The sequence below is a fragment of the Hemitrygon akajei genome, chromosome 1, assembly GCF_048418815.1.
Source record: "Hemitrygon akajei chromosome 1, sHemAka1.3, whole genome shotgun sequence".
Classification (NCBI taxonomy): domain Eukaryota; kingdom Metazoa; phylum Chordata; class Chondrichthyes; order Myliobatiformes; family Dasyatidae; genus Hemitrygon; species Hemitrygon akajei.
The window spans coordinates 23,312,115-23,329,126 of NC_133124.1; the positions used below are offsets into that span (position 1 = coordinate 23,312,115).

At 38.9% G+C, this 17,012-nt stretch overlaps 1 protein-coding gene across 6 annotated transcripts in view; it reads left to right on the forward strand.

Moving 5' to 3' along the window:
- sybu (syntabulin (syntaxin-interacting)) overlaps nt 1–17,012 on the forward strand; it is a 128,602-nt gene that overhangs the window by 101,111 nt on the left and 10,479 nt on the right. For 3 of the 6 annotated variants that reach the window (XM_073039003.1, XM_073038991.1, XM_073039007.1), the window contains 3 exons: nt 1,323–1,425; nt 7,247–7,444; nt 14,706–14,858. In XM_073039003.1, coding sequence (XP_072895104.1) covers nt 1,323–1,425; nt 7,247–7,444; nt 14,706–14,858 — 454 coding nt within the window. Of the gene's footprint in view, nt 1–750; nt 839–1,322; nt 1,426–7,246; nt 7,445–14,705; nt 14,859–17,012 lie in introns of those variants that run through there. The other 3 variants (XM_073039016.1, XM_073038998.1, XM_073039010.1) reach the window with 3 other exon arrangements.

Sequence of the window (17,012 nt, forward strand, 5' to 3'; positions counted from 1 at the left end):
AACATGCACTAACTACAAGCACTAGGCGCTTCACACACACCCTGTGAGCAAATACTCTCACCCACACACTCTAAAGTTATCTCTAAAACTGGTTATCTGGTTATTGGCACACTGCTTGCTGTTCACTGCATGGTCACTTTGGAGCCCTTGCTGTATGCAAGTTGTCTACCCCTTTTCAGTGACTACACTTTAGATGGAGTTCTGTGCCTCTAAACAGCTTTTCAGAAACACTGATGTCATGGAAACTTAGAGGAATGCAAGTTTTCATGTGTGTATGTGTTTGGTTTGCTAATGCCTCACTAAACCATCAGGAAAACTGGCTTTAGTTTAGAAAGTCTGTATCACAAGGGATAGGCAGTAACGAGAGAGTAATACATAATATTTTTCCCTCTGCTCTTCAACACTGCCAGCCTTCCTAATATCCTACCTCTTGGTAAAATCATAATTGGCACCATTCCAGCATAAAGCACAATCCCCGGTGAATAGTTTGCATGCAGAGACATGTTCGGCAAACAATATTAAGCAGGTTGGTTCTCACAGACTGTGCATTTGCAGCAGCGTCCGTGTTGCAATTTGAATTAACTAATTAAATTTTAAAAGCTTCTTCTTGGGGGTGGGGCTTGGACTTGGACCAAGCAGTTTCCTTGACTTAGATTAGGTGTGGTTTTCTTGATCTCTGCTGCTGGCAACAGTAGGAAGCTGCTTAACAATGCTGTAGGAAAATAATCTCATCAAGTCTAATCTATATAGCAACGGGCCCGCAGGATGGCTGACAGCAATGTTAGTGCCGTAGCAGAGCATGTGCTGGGCCAGTGCAGGCAATTACTCACAGTAAAGGGTATTCTTGAATCTGATCCATTTATTTAATTAGAGTGGCTCTCCACTAAACAGGATTGATTGTCTCGCAGATATCTTGATGACAAAACACAATTTGTCAGATTAAAGCAGCTTTTGCTGAACGATCTGAGAAGTCGGTTTTGTTTATCACTGACTACAGATGAGCAGCGCTGTGCAAGAGGGCGTATGTTTAATCATTGGTTTTAGTTTAATTGCCGAAATTGATAAAACGTTTTCAGTTTTAGACTGATTTGGTGCCTGCAAATTTACTTCTGTCTTTACTGTAGATTGCAATACAAATTGCGCTGAAGCAGTATTTTTGATTATGCCCGCACAGAGTCTGTGAGGTGCAGAGGTAACCTGTTGCGTCACAGGTACATTGATACCTACAATTTCCCTAAATATGGGGGAGTTATTTGTGACAGTGGGATATTGTACTTGTGCGAATGTGGCAATGAATACCTTTTTCATGTTCCTTCACGCAGGGAGTGAAGCTGACTTTAGTTCGTCCAGCAGCACAGGCAGCATTTCAGCACCTGAAGGTCTTATGTCCAGTTCGGGGAGCAAGCGGAGCTCGGCTTCTCGCAGGTAGGCCATGCTTTCCTTTTTCAGCGTCCAAGCATCACAGATCTGTTGGCATAGAGAAAAAGATAGGCCTCCAACTATCAGAAAGAAATTTGATCATATGTCAAGCATCCATTTTAATTATAAACTTGTGAAGACATGGCTGCCCAGTGGATATAATGAGGGCTTTAGATGGCTATTTCCCAAACTTTGATAGCCAAATTAAGCCTATTTTAGAGGTGAGTTGATTTGTAGTAATTTCCTTTTAGAAGCCCCTAAAGATACTGCAAAGTTTAACTTAGATAAGTAGCACAGTGATGCAGTCAGTAGCGCTACTGCCACACAGTTTCAGCGACTTGTGATGCTGACTGTGTGGAGTTTGCACACTCTCCCTTGGTTTTCCAAAGACTGGCGATCAGAATCAGCTTTGTCCTGCAATCAGACAGAAAGCTCCTCATGGTACGTCTGTAGATATTTACCAGAATTTTGATGACAGGTCTCCTCGAACTCCTAATGAAGTAGAGCCACCGGCCGACATGCCTTCTTCATGATCGTATCAATATGGTGGGCCCAGGAGAGATTCCTTGAGATGTCGATGCCCAGGAACTTGAATCAGAATCAGAGTCAGGTTTAATATCACTGACGTGCATCATGAAATTTGTTGTTTTGCAGCAGCAGTATAGTCCAATACATAAAATATACTATAAATTATGATAAGATATATTTTAAATAAATAAGCAGTGCAAAAACAGAGCAAAAATAGTGAAGTAGTGTTCATGGGTTTATAGTCCATTCGGAAATCTGATGGCAGAGGGGAAGGAGCTAGTCTAAAATGTTGAAGGTGTGTGTTCAGGCTCCTGTACCTTCTCCCTGATGGTAGTAAGGAGAAGAGGGTGTGTCCTGGTTGGTGGGAGTCCTTGATGATAAGTCATCACCTTTTGAAGATGTCCTCAATGGTGGAGAGGCTAGTGCCCATGATGGAGCTGGTTGAGTTTACAACCCTCTGCAGCTTTTTTCCAGTCTTGAGCAGTGGCCCCTCCGTGTAATCAGTTGGAATGCTCTCCATCTGTAGAAATTTGCGAGAGTTTTTGGTGACATACTAAATCTCTTCAAACTCCTAATGAAATATAGCCACTGGCTTGCCTTCTTTGTATTTACGTCAATATGTTGGCATATCATTATTCTGCCAACAATAGTGGTCGTCAGCACATTTGTAGATGGCATTTGAGCTGTGGCCAGCCACAAAACCATGAGTGTAGAGAGAGTAGAGCAGCAGGCTAAGCACGCATCCTCGGATAGGGACCCAGTCCAACAGAGGAAAAGCCCTCTCCAGACACTGAGCATATTTACAAGAAGCTCTACCATAAGCATCCATCATGAAGATCCCCACCAAACAGGCCATAGTCTTTCTCTCTACTCCCATTGGGCCAGAGGTGCAGGAGCTTTAGGTCCCACATGACCAGGTCGAGGTACAGTTATTACTCTACAGCCATCAAGCCCCTGAACCACTTCACTCACCTCGACTCTGAACTGATTCCACGACCTATAGGCTCACTTTCAAAGGCTCTACAACTCCTGTTCTCTGTATTACGTACTTCATGTTTACACACAATTTGCACTTTGTGTCAGTCTTTATGTATAGTTTTGAGTAAATTCTATTATATTTCTTTATTTTCCTGGAAATGCCTGCAGGAAAATGAACCTCAAGGTAGTATATGGCGACCTATACATACTTTGATAATAAATTTACTGAGACTTTGACTTTGAAGCAGGTTAATTGGCCACAGTGAATTATGTAGATGTAGTTGAGTATCAGAAGCTGGGTAGTGTTAAATGGAATTTGGGGAGAGTAAAATTGGATTTAGTGTAATTGATGGTCATTTGTGGGGCTTGTGTACAATTTGATTCCAAGTCCTGTTTTCTTTTTGCAGAGCGTCCACCCACTGCTGCTTCCTGTATAGGTAGTGCATTTCACAGGCATATTGCTTAGGGAGCAAGTGGTGCCAAATGCCCTGTCTGTTCTGACTCATTCCGTGCTTATCTATTAAATAACTTCCAAAAGCCTAAGTGCTCTGTAGTGAAACTTCCTTTCTACCCCATCACTCGGGTAACATTTTTCCCCAAGGAATTCACCATTAACTTTTGGATTACCCAGGCATAATTTTCAATTCCTGCTGCCACATAGAATTGATGTTGCAAGGTATGAATCAGAGGAAATTTCCAATGAGTAATATAAGGGGAAAAGATTGATAATACCAATGGAGAGTAATAAAGATATTAATTTATTGATTTACTTACCCATTGAAATATTCATACACTCACTTGTACTTCTATGAGCATTTTCCGTGAATTCAAGATTCAAGTGATTTACTTTGCTGGATCTCTGTTTACTTTCTGATCCTTAGGTTACTTCTGGGGGTCAAATATAGCGAGCAGTCTAAATTCCAAGATTTCAGTTTATTTTAGAGAAAATATAAATATATGAATACTTAGCAGACTAAATAAAGTTGAGAAACAATGTTAAGGGATGCAAGACAAAAGAATAAAGATGGCACTTCTGAAAAATCTATCACTTATATGGATAAGATAAAGAAAATTCCTTGGATAGAAACAAATTAGTTAATAGGCTACATAGTTAAAATGATTACATCACATGGGTAATGCACTAACATTTAGCCAGTGACAAATAAGAAAGGTTCAGCTATTATACTGCTTTCTGTCAATGAATGAGAAAAATATTTGAGTTTATTAAAAAGTACAATTCTTACAAGTACAAGTATTACTAAAAAATACAGTGGTTTCCAACAACTCATTAGAGGATCAGTTTATTTTCTGAATTAATTATGCAGTAAATAAAACATTAAAAACTAGATAATTTTACACTTCATGTATAAATGACAAAATCAGGAACAAGTATTCTGACTGGCGATAAACAAATTAACCAAGACTTTGTTAAAATGATGTAATTACAGTGATATATTCTGGAAAAAATTGAATTTTTCGAGCCTCTTAAAAGCAAGCATTTGGATCTGAACTGTCCCTCAATTTGTGAACTTGCCAGTGGAATTGTCTTGAGTGGTCCTCAGTGTGCACAGCCTTCTCAGTTGAACGTGCTTTCTGTGTCTGAGGCTGCCTCAAAGTGTTTGCTACATCAATAATTTACCCAGATGAAGCATAATGAACTTTAGCTGTGTTAACACCATTATGGAAATACAGCCCATGTGGTCCCTTTCCCATTTGTTATGTCAGTAAAACTGTGCATGATCATAATCAATTCAGTGGTGTAAGCTTACGGATAGATAAACAGTTCTGCAGAATCATAAGGGAAGAGATTAATGATTTGGGTATTGGGTCTGTTCAAAATGTAAGGAGAAGTTTGCACCTGAAATACTGCTGCATCTATTCCTCTTCAGAGATTTTGATACATCTCCTCTATATTAAATTCACGGCGTTCACTTTCATTTGACAAGTGGTACCTGAGGCTGTCTGATATTCTGTGAAAGTGGATTTACCTTGAAAGAATCTGAAAGAGTTCCTTTTAACCAGAGGATGGTTTCTAAACACTGATTACTCTAAACAAAGTTCAGAAGTTCAAAGTACATTTATTATCAAAGTATGTATGCATTATACAATCCTGAGATTCATCTCCTAACAGGCAGCCATGAAAAAAATAAACCCAAAAGAACCCATATAAAAAAAGATAGTCGAACACCCAATGTGTAGAGAGAGAAAAACACATCATGCCCACAAAAACACTCATAAAACAATAGAAGAATCCATAAAACATTTGTGGAATTTGTTGCCACGTGCAGCGGCGGAGGCCAGGTTGTTGGGTGTATTTAAAGCAGAGATTGACAGGTTCTTGATTGGGCAGGGCATCAAAGGTTACGGGGAGAAGGCTGGGAAATGGGGTTGAGGAGGAGGGAAGAAAGGATCAGCCGTGATTGAATGGCGGAACAGATTTGATGCGCCAAATGGCCTCATTCTGCTCTTATGTCTTATGGTCTTAAAACAAGACCGTTGAACACCCTGTGTGCAGAGAGAAAACTAGACACACCATGCAAGCAAATAGTATTCTGAATTGAAGTCTGCAAATAGAGTCCCATAGTTCAGCCTATAGCCAAATCGTGACACAGTGATCTGAACCGTCCCATCCTTCGCCTTGGGCCCCAACACCCTGACCTTTCGATCTGGTCCAGTGCCAAGATCGATAAACAAACTTTGTGCTCAATCGCCTCGATGCACTCAAGGTCCTGGACCCCACCACCTGGATTCAACCTGTAACCGATCTCTCTGATTTGGCATGGTGTGTCGGTCCCTGTCCAAACATCGAGTTCAGTTGAATCGGTGAGTTCTGGGACCTGGGCACAGTCACTATGATTCAGCCTGTGGCTTGGCGTTTAGAACAATTGAACCTCAGGTCTTCCTTGCTCACAGCAATGTACCCGCCACCTCGCCTCGCCTCAGTTCTGCCACATCGAATTGCCTTCAAGTCCATTCCAAAGGGAAGTTACGGACTGTTGCTTGTGATGATCATTTGCCAGGAAAAGTTTGGTTAACAAAGTACATAGCCACCATTCAGAAATCGCTGAGATTCACTAGTGCCATCTTAAACCAGATCTTAAATCCAGCCTAAGGTCTTTAAGATGTAAAGTTTTCCCATTTAAAACAATTCTAACCTGAGTCCTTGGATATTATTGTTGAACTTTGGTGATTTTGCAATCCAAAGTTCTTCAGAAGTCTAATAAGGAGGCATAAAATTTATTGGTCATAACGTTTGTTAAGTATAATAAGAACAAAGAACGAAGCAAAGAACTAGGAAGTTATGGTTGTTTTACACTAAAAACTAGGTCAGACTGGAAAGATAACAAGACATTCCAGTGGTGTCAATAACCTATGAAATAACTAGATCAAGTTATCTGCCACCTGCTACAGAAAAACTAATAAACTTCCAGAAAAATACAGAATCAGCAATGCTACAATTACTGGAAAATTCACTGAACCATTACATGAACAGTATACACGTAGGTTTTATGAAAATACAAGCAAACATATGAAAAGTTAAACTATGGGGAAAACACCTAGCTCCTTGTCAACATAAAAACTCTTCGATTGCTTTCATAAGTTTCATAATTTTTTTCAATTGGATATAATATGTTAGCCTTTGAAGCATTTGCTCGTCACATTATTCAGAAATGATTCCTTGGAAAATTGTCTTGTTTTGTGAAGCTTTTCCATGATATTTGCACAAAATAGATCTTGCAGGTTTTCAAATAAATGCACATGCACCTACTTATTAGACACTGAGTTATTGCCTCCTTCCTGTCAGCTTGAACCAGTCTGGCCGTTCTCCTCTGACCTCTTATATTAAGGAAGAGTTTTCACGCACAGAACTGCTGCTCACTTGATGTTTTGGTTTTTTGTTCCGTTCTCTGTACGTGCTAGAGACTGATGTGTGTGAGAATCCCAGGCAATCAGCAGTTTCTGAGATGCCCAAACCACCCATCAGGCACCAAAAAATAATTCCATAGTCAAAGTCAGTTAAATCCGATTTCTTCCCCATTCTTATGTTTGGTCTGAACCTCTTGACCATGTCTGCATGCTTTTAAGCATTGAGTTGATAGGCTGATTTGATAAGTTATATTAATGAGTAGGTGTGAGGGTGTTACCTAATATAGTGGCCACTGAGTATATATTCATTATTACTTTACTTTACAAATTAAAATAGACAGGGTTTATTAATGCACATACTTTTGACAATGGAGAAGTTACTTTTTGAGAGTGTATATTCCATTGTTATGCGGTGGGGGCACCATAATGACTACTTCACCTCTTTCAATGCCAGCCGAGGTGTACATGGAAGAAGCAGTGCTTCTAGTGGACTCAAGCAGTCGGTGAGCCCAACGCTTACTCGGGAGAAAGATCCGGTGACAGCAGTGTATAAAAGCACAGCCAACATCCGTGATGTCTACGGAGCCTCATCGCGAAGCAGCAGCAGTAACTCAGGCTCTTACAAAGGCAGCGACAGCAGTCCGACTATCAGGTATAGTGAAGAATTGACAAAAATGCTTCCTCTCATTTGGCTGTCAGAAGTTTACAATTTATGTTCTGTGCTTGCTGTCTGCATGTTTTATAGTTGCTTTCTGCATGAGCCATTCAACTTTGAGCCCTGACTAACCAATTTTCATTTTGTGGTAACACATAAATTATGCGGTCCAGAATATTGTCACACTATGGAATGGAGCTTGATCCTATTAACTCCTCTAATAATCATGTGACATCTTTGCAAATAAAGTAATGAAAATGAATCACTGCCGGTTTGATCAGCAGACACAAATGTTTTAAAATTTATATTATTCCATAAATCTCCAATGATAATTTAAACATGAAAGTTTGTGCCTCTGTATTGCAGTAAATTGTCAGTGCTGGAAAGGCTGTCTGGGTTAGGGTTACTGTGGCGTTAAAAGGGTACTTGAGCTGTAATTGGACAGTTAGTCACAAGGGACACTTATGATTTTGGATGTTGTATCTGTCATCTCCAGCAGACAGAAGGACACCAACTCTGGATTAGCCATTTTAACAAGAGGCGGATAATTGGACAGTTCACCAATGGTAACAGGAATGAAATGAAACAGAAAATGAGGTATATTAGCCCCACTATTACAGAGAACCAGGCTGGACACAGGACATCTAATATATTACTAAAATGGAACTAAGAGGGAGTAAGCAAGTGAAGAAGGATAAATTAGCAAAAGGGGACTCAAAAGTCTTCTAGAAACATGTGTCGTTAAAAAGCTGACCAAAGGAAAGGTGTGGACTAAAGGGAGACCTTCTTACTAACGTAGAGCTCATGACAAAGGCACTAATTAAATACTTCAGTCCTGCATCACTAAAGTAAGAGGAGCTGCCTTGACGCATTGCAAGAGGAGGAGGTAGGGAAATTCCATGGAATAGAGTCAGAGAGAAGTACATCACAGAATCAAGCCCTTTGGCCCATCTAGTCCATGCCGAAAAGATTTAAGCTGTCTACTCCCATCAACCTGCACCGGAACCATAACCCTCCATACCTCTACCATCTATGTACCTATCCAAACATCCCTTAAACGCCGAAATCAAGCTCGCCTGCACCACTTGCGCAAAATGGTGTTAAAATTTCACAACAAAACTATCTCTCTAATAATTCAGAATTAAAATTTAAAGACGGTAACAGATCTTTTGAATAATAAAGTATTTTGATGATGTAAACAAGTTGCTCGTGAATTTCCAAAGAATTAAAGAGTATTTCTAGCAGGATCCTTCTGAATTATGCTGGGCCCATTGGTAAGCCCTGTCCAGGGGAGGAGTAATTGTGGGGTGGAGTGCTTGAGCTAAGTGATAGCAGTAGTGGCCCAGGATGTCTGTCTCATCCTGGGAAATATTCCTTTTGTTTGGGCTTTCCAAGACTGAATAAATCGGTCAGGGGTTAAATAGGAGGCCACTGTCTACAATAACGTGCATTCCTGCTGGGCAGCTGGATTCCCTGAAACTAATAAAATTATGCTTTCCTGCTTTGATTTGTATAGGATAAGTGCAACTTTGATAGTTTTTCATAGGATTACTGGTGTATAAAAATTAAGTTTTGCTGTTTTGAGCTGTCAAAAATGGCAGCTATATCAACAGAATGAACAGAAGGGTTGCAAACAAAGAGTATTAAGACCATAAGATAGAGGAGCAGAATTAGAGTGTTTGGCCCATTGAGTCTGCTTCACTATTTCATCATGGCTGATCATATTAATATAGTTCTGAAATAGAACAGTCCCCTGATCACTAAGACATTCCCATTGGGTCACATCATCAACAGAGGTCACTATAAGAGAGTTAATAGGCAAATGTAAAGCTGTGCAAAATAAAATCATTTTGCCAGAAGTTCCTGTGTGTGATTTGTGAAAGATTTTCCCTTCTTGGTCCGCCTGCCCATTATCCCTTACTTAGCTGATTCTATTTATTAGTTTCCAGCCTATCTCCCCCCTCCCCTCACCTCCTCCATCTGTTCTTAATTCCTTATGTTTTTACCCACCAGCCTCCAACTCTAAACTCTCCCCTCCCCTAACTGCTTCCATCTGCCCATCATTCACCTCTTCTCCTGATTCTACCACTGACCAGCCCTTGTCTCACCTCCTAATACTAGCTATCTTCTCTCAACACTCTGTCCTGATATGGGGTACCAGCCCTGAAATGTCGCCTATCCCTCGGCGTCAATAAATACTGCCTGAACTGATAAACTCCCATAGGTTATTGTTTGCTCCAGATTCTGGCATCTCCAGCATTATATGTGTCTTTGAAAGATCTTTCCAATGAGTTATACTCTTATTTTAAAGTACTGAAATTAGCTTGAATTATTTTGTATTCAAACACAAATACATGTGTTTAAATTGTAATACTTCTGACATTTGACCTTGATATACAATGGTTAAGCTGAAATTCCTAATGCAAACGTAAAACAGCAAATAAGGAAAAATAAGACTTCCAGCAAATTTGATTTAATATCCTTTTTGGAGCAAAGAGCATTACAAAATGATTATATAAGAACTGTTCAAAAGGATTAGGCTCTGCAGGAGGCTAGATATGAATTCTTCATGTCAGGAATTGAAATGCCGGTAGTCGAGATGGGCAGAGGTTATGCTTCCCTCATTATTGCATACATCTTAGGAAAAATATGCTCAAACTCTCCATCCAATTCATAATTGGCACAGGAAGAAAACTGATCATCATAGCACCTATTTGATAATTTTATCTTTGTAATTTGTAGGTAAGTGAAAAGAATAATGTTGGCGAAGATGCTTTTCCAGGATAGTGCTGTGATAAGAGTGTTGAGCGTGATCTTGGAATATTGACTGAACACTCAGAACATTAACTACTCCAGCTATCTGTATGCCTTACAATTCTAGAAAAAATGGTTAAAAAAGGTCACCTCAAGTAGCTATAGTTGATATAATGGTAAATTCTGAGGCAGTAAAAGCAGCTGTCAAGGGTGTAGCATGAACGGAGAACAAGAAGAAAGGAAACATTTTTATAAAAACTAATGTCATAGAACTATGAATATTTTTCTGGTTTGGAATCAACAGAAATTAAAACAATAAATATATTAGCTGAAAATGTGAATGGGAGGTACTGATTTCAGTTGAGAAATTTTGTATGGTTCTTGTGTAATTTTGATTTAAAGATTGTCAACTTAAAAAGTGCCTCATAAATGACAAATGATCAAAACTAATAGTTCCAGGGTTTTTTTTTCCAGGATGGACAATGTGATGAATAAAAGGCTAATTAATGTCTGGAAGGATTTGCTTCAGAGATTCATTGTGGCCCTTTATGAGCCTCCTGCCCAATGCCAGTTATGGGTTTGGTTACAGTTGATTTTAATTAAACCTGCAAGCGCAAGAAGCTGCTCTTCTTTCCATTCGCATTTGCTGTAAAGTCAGCTAATCCCTGATGACTTAACTCATGATTTTGGACTGAACTGGCAACTGCTGGCTCTTTCTGTGATGTCTACTCCCCATTGTATGTTCTATATATAGTACAAAATGCTGACATCACATGACTTGCTGTGATCAACACCATAACAACTCCTTGAATTTAAGACTGCTCAGATGTAATTTCAATTTTGAGTGTTGTATATCGGACACTTTGTTCATTAATTCTAATTTATTCTTGGTTTAAATATTTCCATTACTAATAGGGCTGCATCTGCCAAGTTTACTCTGTGACAAGGAGGCAAAGTGCTTCTAATAGATGTTGCACTTTCTGAAGAGCTGTGTGGTTTTATGTGAAAGTCTTGAATGAATTTGATTCCTTTACACCAGGAGATGAAGCCACATTCATTTGGTGCAGCAGAGCTCCTGATGCTCTTCCTCTTTCCAACATTTAACTTACGATACATCGTGCCTGTGCTTAATCAGTTTCAGTTGGGAGTGGGAGAATGCGTAGAGTATAGCACACATTATTGTAAGAACAAACTATGTTTGATATATCAAAGGACTTAAAACGTGGAATGCACTGTGAGCTAGATTTTAATTACTTTTAAAATAGAACTATACCATATAGCATAAATTGTTTATAAGGAATTTCCACTTAAAGATGGTTTGGTGGTAGAGGCAGATATGTTAGGATATTTAAAGACTTTTAGGTAGGCAGACAGATGATAGAAAAATGGAAAGCTTTATGGGAGCAAAGGGTTAGATTGATCTTAGGGTAGGTTAAAATGTAGGCCAACAACCCTGTACTGTGTTGAAATAGTATGTTCTAATGAGCATAGTTCAGTAGTAGGTACAGGAGCCTAAAGACCTACACTCAACCTTTTAGGAACAGCTTCTTCCCCTCCACCATCAGGTTTCTGAATTGTCTGCAAACCCATGAACACCACCTCACTATTTTGCTCCCTTTTTGCAGAGCTATTACTCATAATTCTTATTGCAACTTTTAAAGTTTTTATGTATTGCATTGTACTGCTTTGCAAAACAACAAATTTCATGACATATATCAACGATAATAAACATTACTCTGATTCTGATGAATTAAGGACATTAAATTTTAAAGATCACTTAAGTAACTACATTTCAAGAAAGTCAACACCTCTCGATGGATTTTGAGGACTTCTAATGGATGGCATATTACATTTGGAATCACATTGTACTAGTGGACAATTCATCTGTATCATCTGTTTGCTGCTGTTTATGGGTGAGCTGCTTTTGAATAGCGTCCCACTTCCACTGACAGTAGCTGTCTGTTCACAAGGGATATCCTGTTGTTCACTGAGAACAATGATCTCCTCATCAGTGACATTTCTGTTTCCTCAGTGAGGACATCTAGGCTGTCCCATTAACATCCAAGCTGCTTCAGTGAAGCAGAGACTAGAAAGATCAGCCTGCATCTGCCTGGAAGCAGGAAGACTGTGCATGAACTTTGTCTCTGAATCCAAAAACTGCTACCTGTAGTATTGGCCTCTTTGATAGGGTTGTTGTTGATAGCCAGCAGAGAGACTGGAGTCATAGTCTACTAGCTCTTCACAGCCTTCTCTGAGGACTTAGAGTCATAGAAATGTACAGTGCAAAAACAGGCCACTTGGCCCATCTAGTGGGCCAAGCTATTAAGCTGCCTACTCCCATTAACCCGCACTGGGACCATAGCCCTCCATACCCCTATCATCCATGCAGCTATCCAAACTTCTCTTAAACATTGAACTTGAACTCACTTGCACCACTTGTGCTGGCAGCTCATTCCACTCTAGCAACCCTCTAAGTGAAGCTTCCCCTCATGGCCCCCTTAAACTTTACACCTTTAATTGTAGTCCCACCCATCTTCAGTGGGAAAACACAGCTGATCAGGCAGCATCTATGGAAAAGAGTACAGTCAACGTTTCTGGCCGAGACCCTTCCTGGCCTGCTAAGTTCATCCAGCAGTCTGTGTGTGTGTGTTGCTTGGATTTCTAGCATCTGCAGATTTTTTTCTTCTCAGTAGTAAACCCTGTCTATACACCTCATAATTTTGTATACATCTATCAAATCTTCTGCATTCCAAGGAGTAAAGTCCTAACCATTTTAACTTTACCGATCACACTTTTTCTTGGGATGGTTTGGAACTTGAGGCCTCCACTGCCTATTAGTCTGGTCCCTCTGAGAACCTTGCACATCCTATTTTAATAATTTTCTGACGGTAAGCTGTGGTAGTGTTTTTATAAATGTATTTTAATGCAATTTTATGACTTTTTCTGTTGATGTCCCAATTTAATGTAGTGTGAAACACAGTGACGGTTGGGCATAACAGAAAAAAAGGATGGAATCTAATTTCTGTGCTGGCGTGCTGGTCTAAGGAATTGAAAGGAACACTCGGGAATGCTGCTATGCCAACCTGTTCCTATGATTCCATCTCTTGGAGAATTATTTTCCCCCTGAGCAACAATGCATCCTCAGCTATACCACAAGGGATGTCTGGTGAAGCTATGCACTTAACTTACAGAAGCTCTGATGTAAGAAACTTTACAGTCACATTCCTAACATCACAGTCACATTCCTAACATCACAGTGAAAGAGTTAGGTCTTGAGGAAGGGGAGAGAGGTGGGGAAGAAAAGACTGAAGGTCTGTTGAGGGTGAGCAAAGACGTTGAGAGAATTGCACTGTGTAGAAGGAAACAAAACTAGAGTAACTCAAGGTCAAGGAAGGATTTCAAATCTGAGCACTTTGTGCAGGAAACAAAAGTACACAGGTAGGTGAGAGCTGGCATGGGTTACAACGCAAGCAACTGCATTCTCGGTGAGCAAAACCATTGAAGAATGGAAGAGAAAGAATGAGTATAATATTTTTTTCTGATACAGCTCTGTGGTTGCAGATGTTATTGATTAAGATCTATGGACTTTTTCTTCCCCATTTTCTTCATTCCAGACAGTATTGATTGATCAAGCAGCAAAGAGAAAAAGTCTTCATTGAAGAATGCCTGAGCTCTGTCCTCAATGCTAAATAGTAATTTTTTATCACCATTATCAAAATAGAATGTTTATGCTTCAAAAAGGCTTTCTGTCAGTGTGCATATAAAGATTAAATGCTTTTTGTTGATTATGTGATGTACATTTATAGATTGATACAAAAAGGTACAAATAAATTGAAGGAATCCAGAATAAAGTAATGCAAAATGAGGAACAATTCATCTGTACCATCCTGAGTCACTTAAGATTTATCTTTCAACATTACTTATCTGGAATTGTTTACTTATTTGCTGGATCAAAACATTTATGTGGTTATGACAGAAATTATAACTTGTATCGTTTTTAAATGTGTAAAATTGCTTTGCATAGAGACTTCCTTGCAGTCATTTTATTCTCTTTTTTCCCCCTTTTCTCTCTTTCCACTGTCAATTTCAGAGGAAATTGCTCAAGATAAGTAGTAAGTGAACTTCTGGGTGAATAAAGCCTCAAATGGGAAATTTTGCCTGCAATAACCCCAATTGGCCCAGACGGAATACTAACCTTAACCATGTGAACATATATTATTAAACATGTAACAGGATTGGAGATTAACAAACTACTCCTAATTACTGTAAATTACAAGCTCCAAATTTTACCACAAGATTTACTTTCGTGTAAGTGACGATCCCACAGATTATAAAAATGGACATGAAAAAGGGAATATAAGGACTCTTTGCAATTAGTAATTAGTTTTCTTTAATTCGCTGACCGTGAGAGTTCCTCTTTTGAATCCCTCAGTTGTTCTGTTCAGCTGAGCCTCAATAACTCATTCTCTTCTTTCCTTTTACTCTCATTATCTGCATTTTCCAGGCGGTCTGGTAAATACACCTCTTGCAGTGATAATCATGGCATTAAGCCCCCAAATCCGGAGCAGTACCTGACCCCCCTGCAACAAAAGGAGGTCACCATTAGACATCTGAGGACAAAACTAAAGGATTCTGAAAGCACCCTTCAAGAGAGGTGGTAATTATTTTAATTCTAACAACTAAAAAGTTGTTTACATCCAACTTAAATCTTGCTGACAGATTTGCATATCCTTTAAAGTATGAGTAAATTTTAAAGTATATGGTGAGCTTAAGGTGCAAGAAGTATGGTACTTGAAATTAACAGCAGATTCTGGGGGTATGCTGTGGTTGTTGTCGGCTTTCAAGCTTCTGTTAACCCTATTGTGGCCAAGTGTAAAAAGAAAGCATAGTAAATAATGATAAAAAAAATCTAGAAAGGAATAGCATAGCACCCAGGTTGGTCAAACTGACTCGTGCACACAAGAGTTCAGGCATTGGTGTTTCAAATTGTATAAAAGAATAAAAATTCTTATTTAAAGTTTATGTTCAGAATTTAAGATACTTCAATGTTGCATCAATAAGTATAATTTTATTGGGAAATCTGGTGGTGACAAGCATTAATCAAACTACTATAAATTTATTATCTGAACAGTGACAAAATACCTATCACTTGTCTTTCAGTGAAGAAAGCTCATATTCAATCAAGTATTAAATGACTTACTCTTTTATTCTGAGTCTTTGACTCCCTGGTCTCAACTTCTATTTGGAGTGTCTGAGATTACAGAATGATTTTATTCAAATATTCAAATTGCTTTGCAATAAAATTTTATTATGGTATCTCTCATTGTGGGAACACTTTATGGCATCTTGCCAAATTATTTTGGGATATATAACTGACCTTGCCCAATCTTCATGTTAGTTTTGTCCTTTGTGCATACCTTAGTCCCAAATACTCTGCACTCCTTCATAAAATGTTTTTCTTTTCAATTTTTTTTTGTTGTTAAAATGGATGTCTTCAGATTTCTCCATATTGTTTCGATCTGGCATATTCTGTCCCCTTCACTTTACTGTCTTCTTAACTGTCACTTAACCCTTTGTAACCTTCTGCATCTTTCTTCAAGATCAGCATCATTAGAAAATTTGAATATATTATCTAAGCCATTAATATTAGATTATAAATTTTGAGGCCCACAACGTTGATCCTTGAAATACTCAACTTGTTACAGATTTGCCACAAAACTTAATTCCTTTTATTTTCAGACTATTAAACAAGTTGATCTGTACTAATATTAAGGACCCAGACTTTACGTAATAACCCCTAATGTTGGCACTTTATAAAATTAGGTTGGTTACTTGAGGCTTTGGGAAGGCAGAGGGCCATATGGTTGGTCAGTTGAGTGCATAAGCCATGTCAATTCTATGAAAAACTGTATGTATATATATTTAGTAGATTCGTAAATGGTTTTCTGCTACTGTTTTAAAGATTGGTTTCTGGTAATAGAAACTGTCCCTTTTTCAGTTAATTACTCAATTCCATACTTTAAAAGTTATAAAGTATTTAAATATAGTCTCTAGTTGGCATCTATGGTTGACTCCAGTGGAGAAACATCCTTTTTAAATGTTTTCTTCACTATGGACTGATTATTTAAAATTCTGTAGAGCAGTATATATCTATGATTGCAACAGTTAGTTAAGAAATGGGGTCTAGAACTCAACATTTTCTACTCTTGTTAATTACCATATGCTCACTCTCTATTACTGACTATCCCGACTGCAATTCTACTGTCATTCTTCGACTACAAAGACCTATATCCATCTACCCCTTCCTGCAGCATATTTCCAGGTTCTGAATAAGGGTCTCAGCCTAAAATGTTGACTGTTTACTCTTTTCCATAGATGCTGCCCAGCCTGATAAGCTCCTCCAGCATTTTATGTCTTTTCCCTGATTCCAGGCCACACAGCCTCAAACACCATTGTCTCAGAGTCTCTAATTAACTCATCCCAAATGTCTGGTGTCTCCAACCCTGTCTTACATGAAACACATCCACTACCAAGGCCATTGCATTCCCACCTCACCATCTTGGCCTTTCCAGTCCTGCTCTGCCTAAGGATTCCAACAAAGATCCCAACATAACATCCCAGCAATGTTGTAACACAAAACTTCTCCACTCCATCATTGTCCACTTCTTTGTATCCCACATTTTGGAAAATCTCATTATTTGAGGATTCCCAAGTGACCTACCAACATTAAGGCCCTACCATCCTTTTACATCAACACTATTCGATTTCCACAGATCGTCATAGCTTACAGATAACAGATCACCTTTTTTGA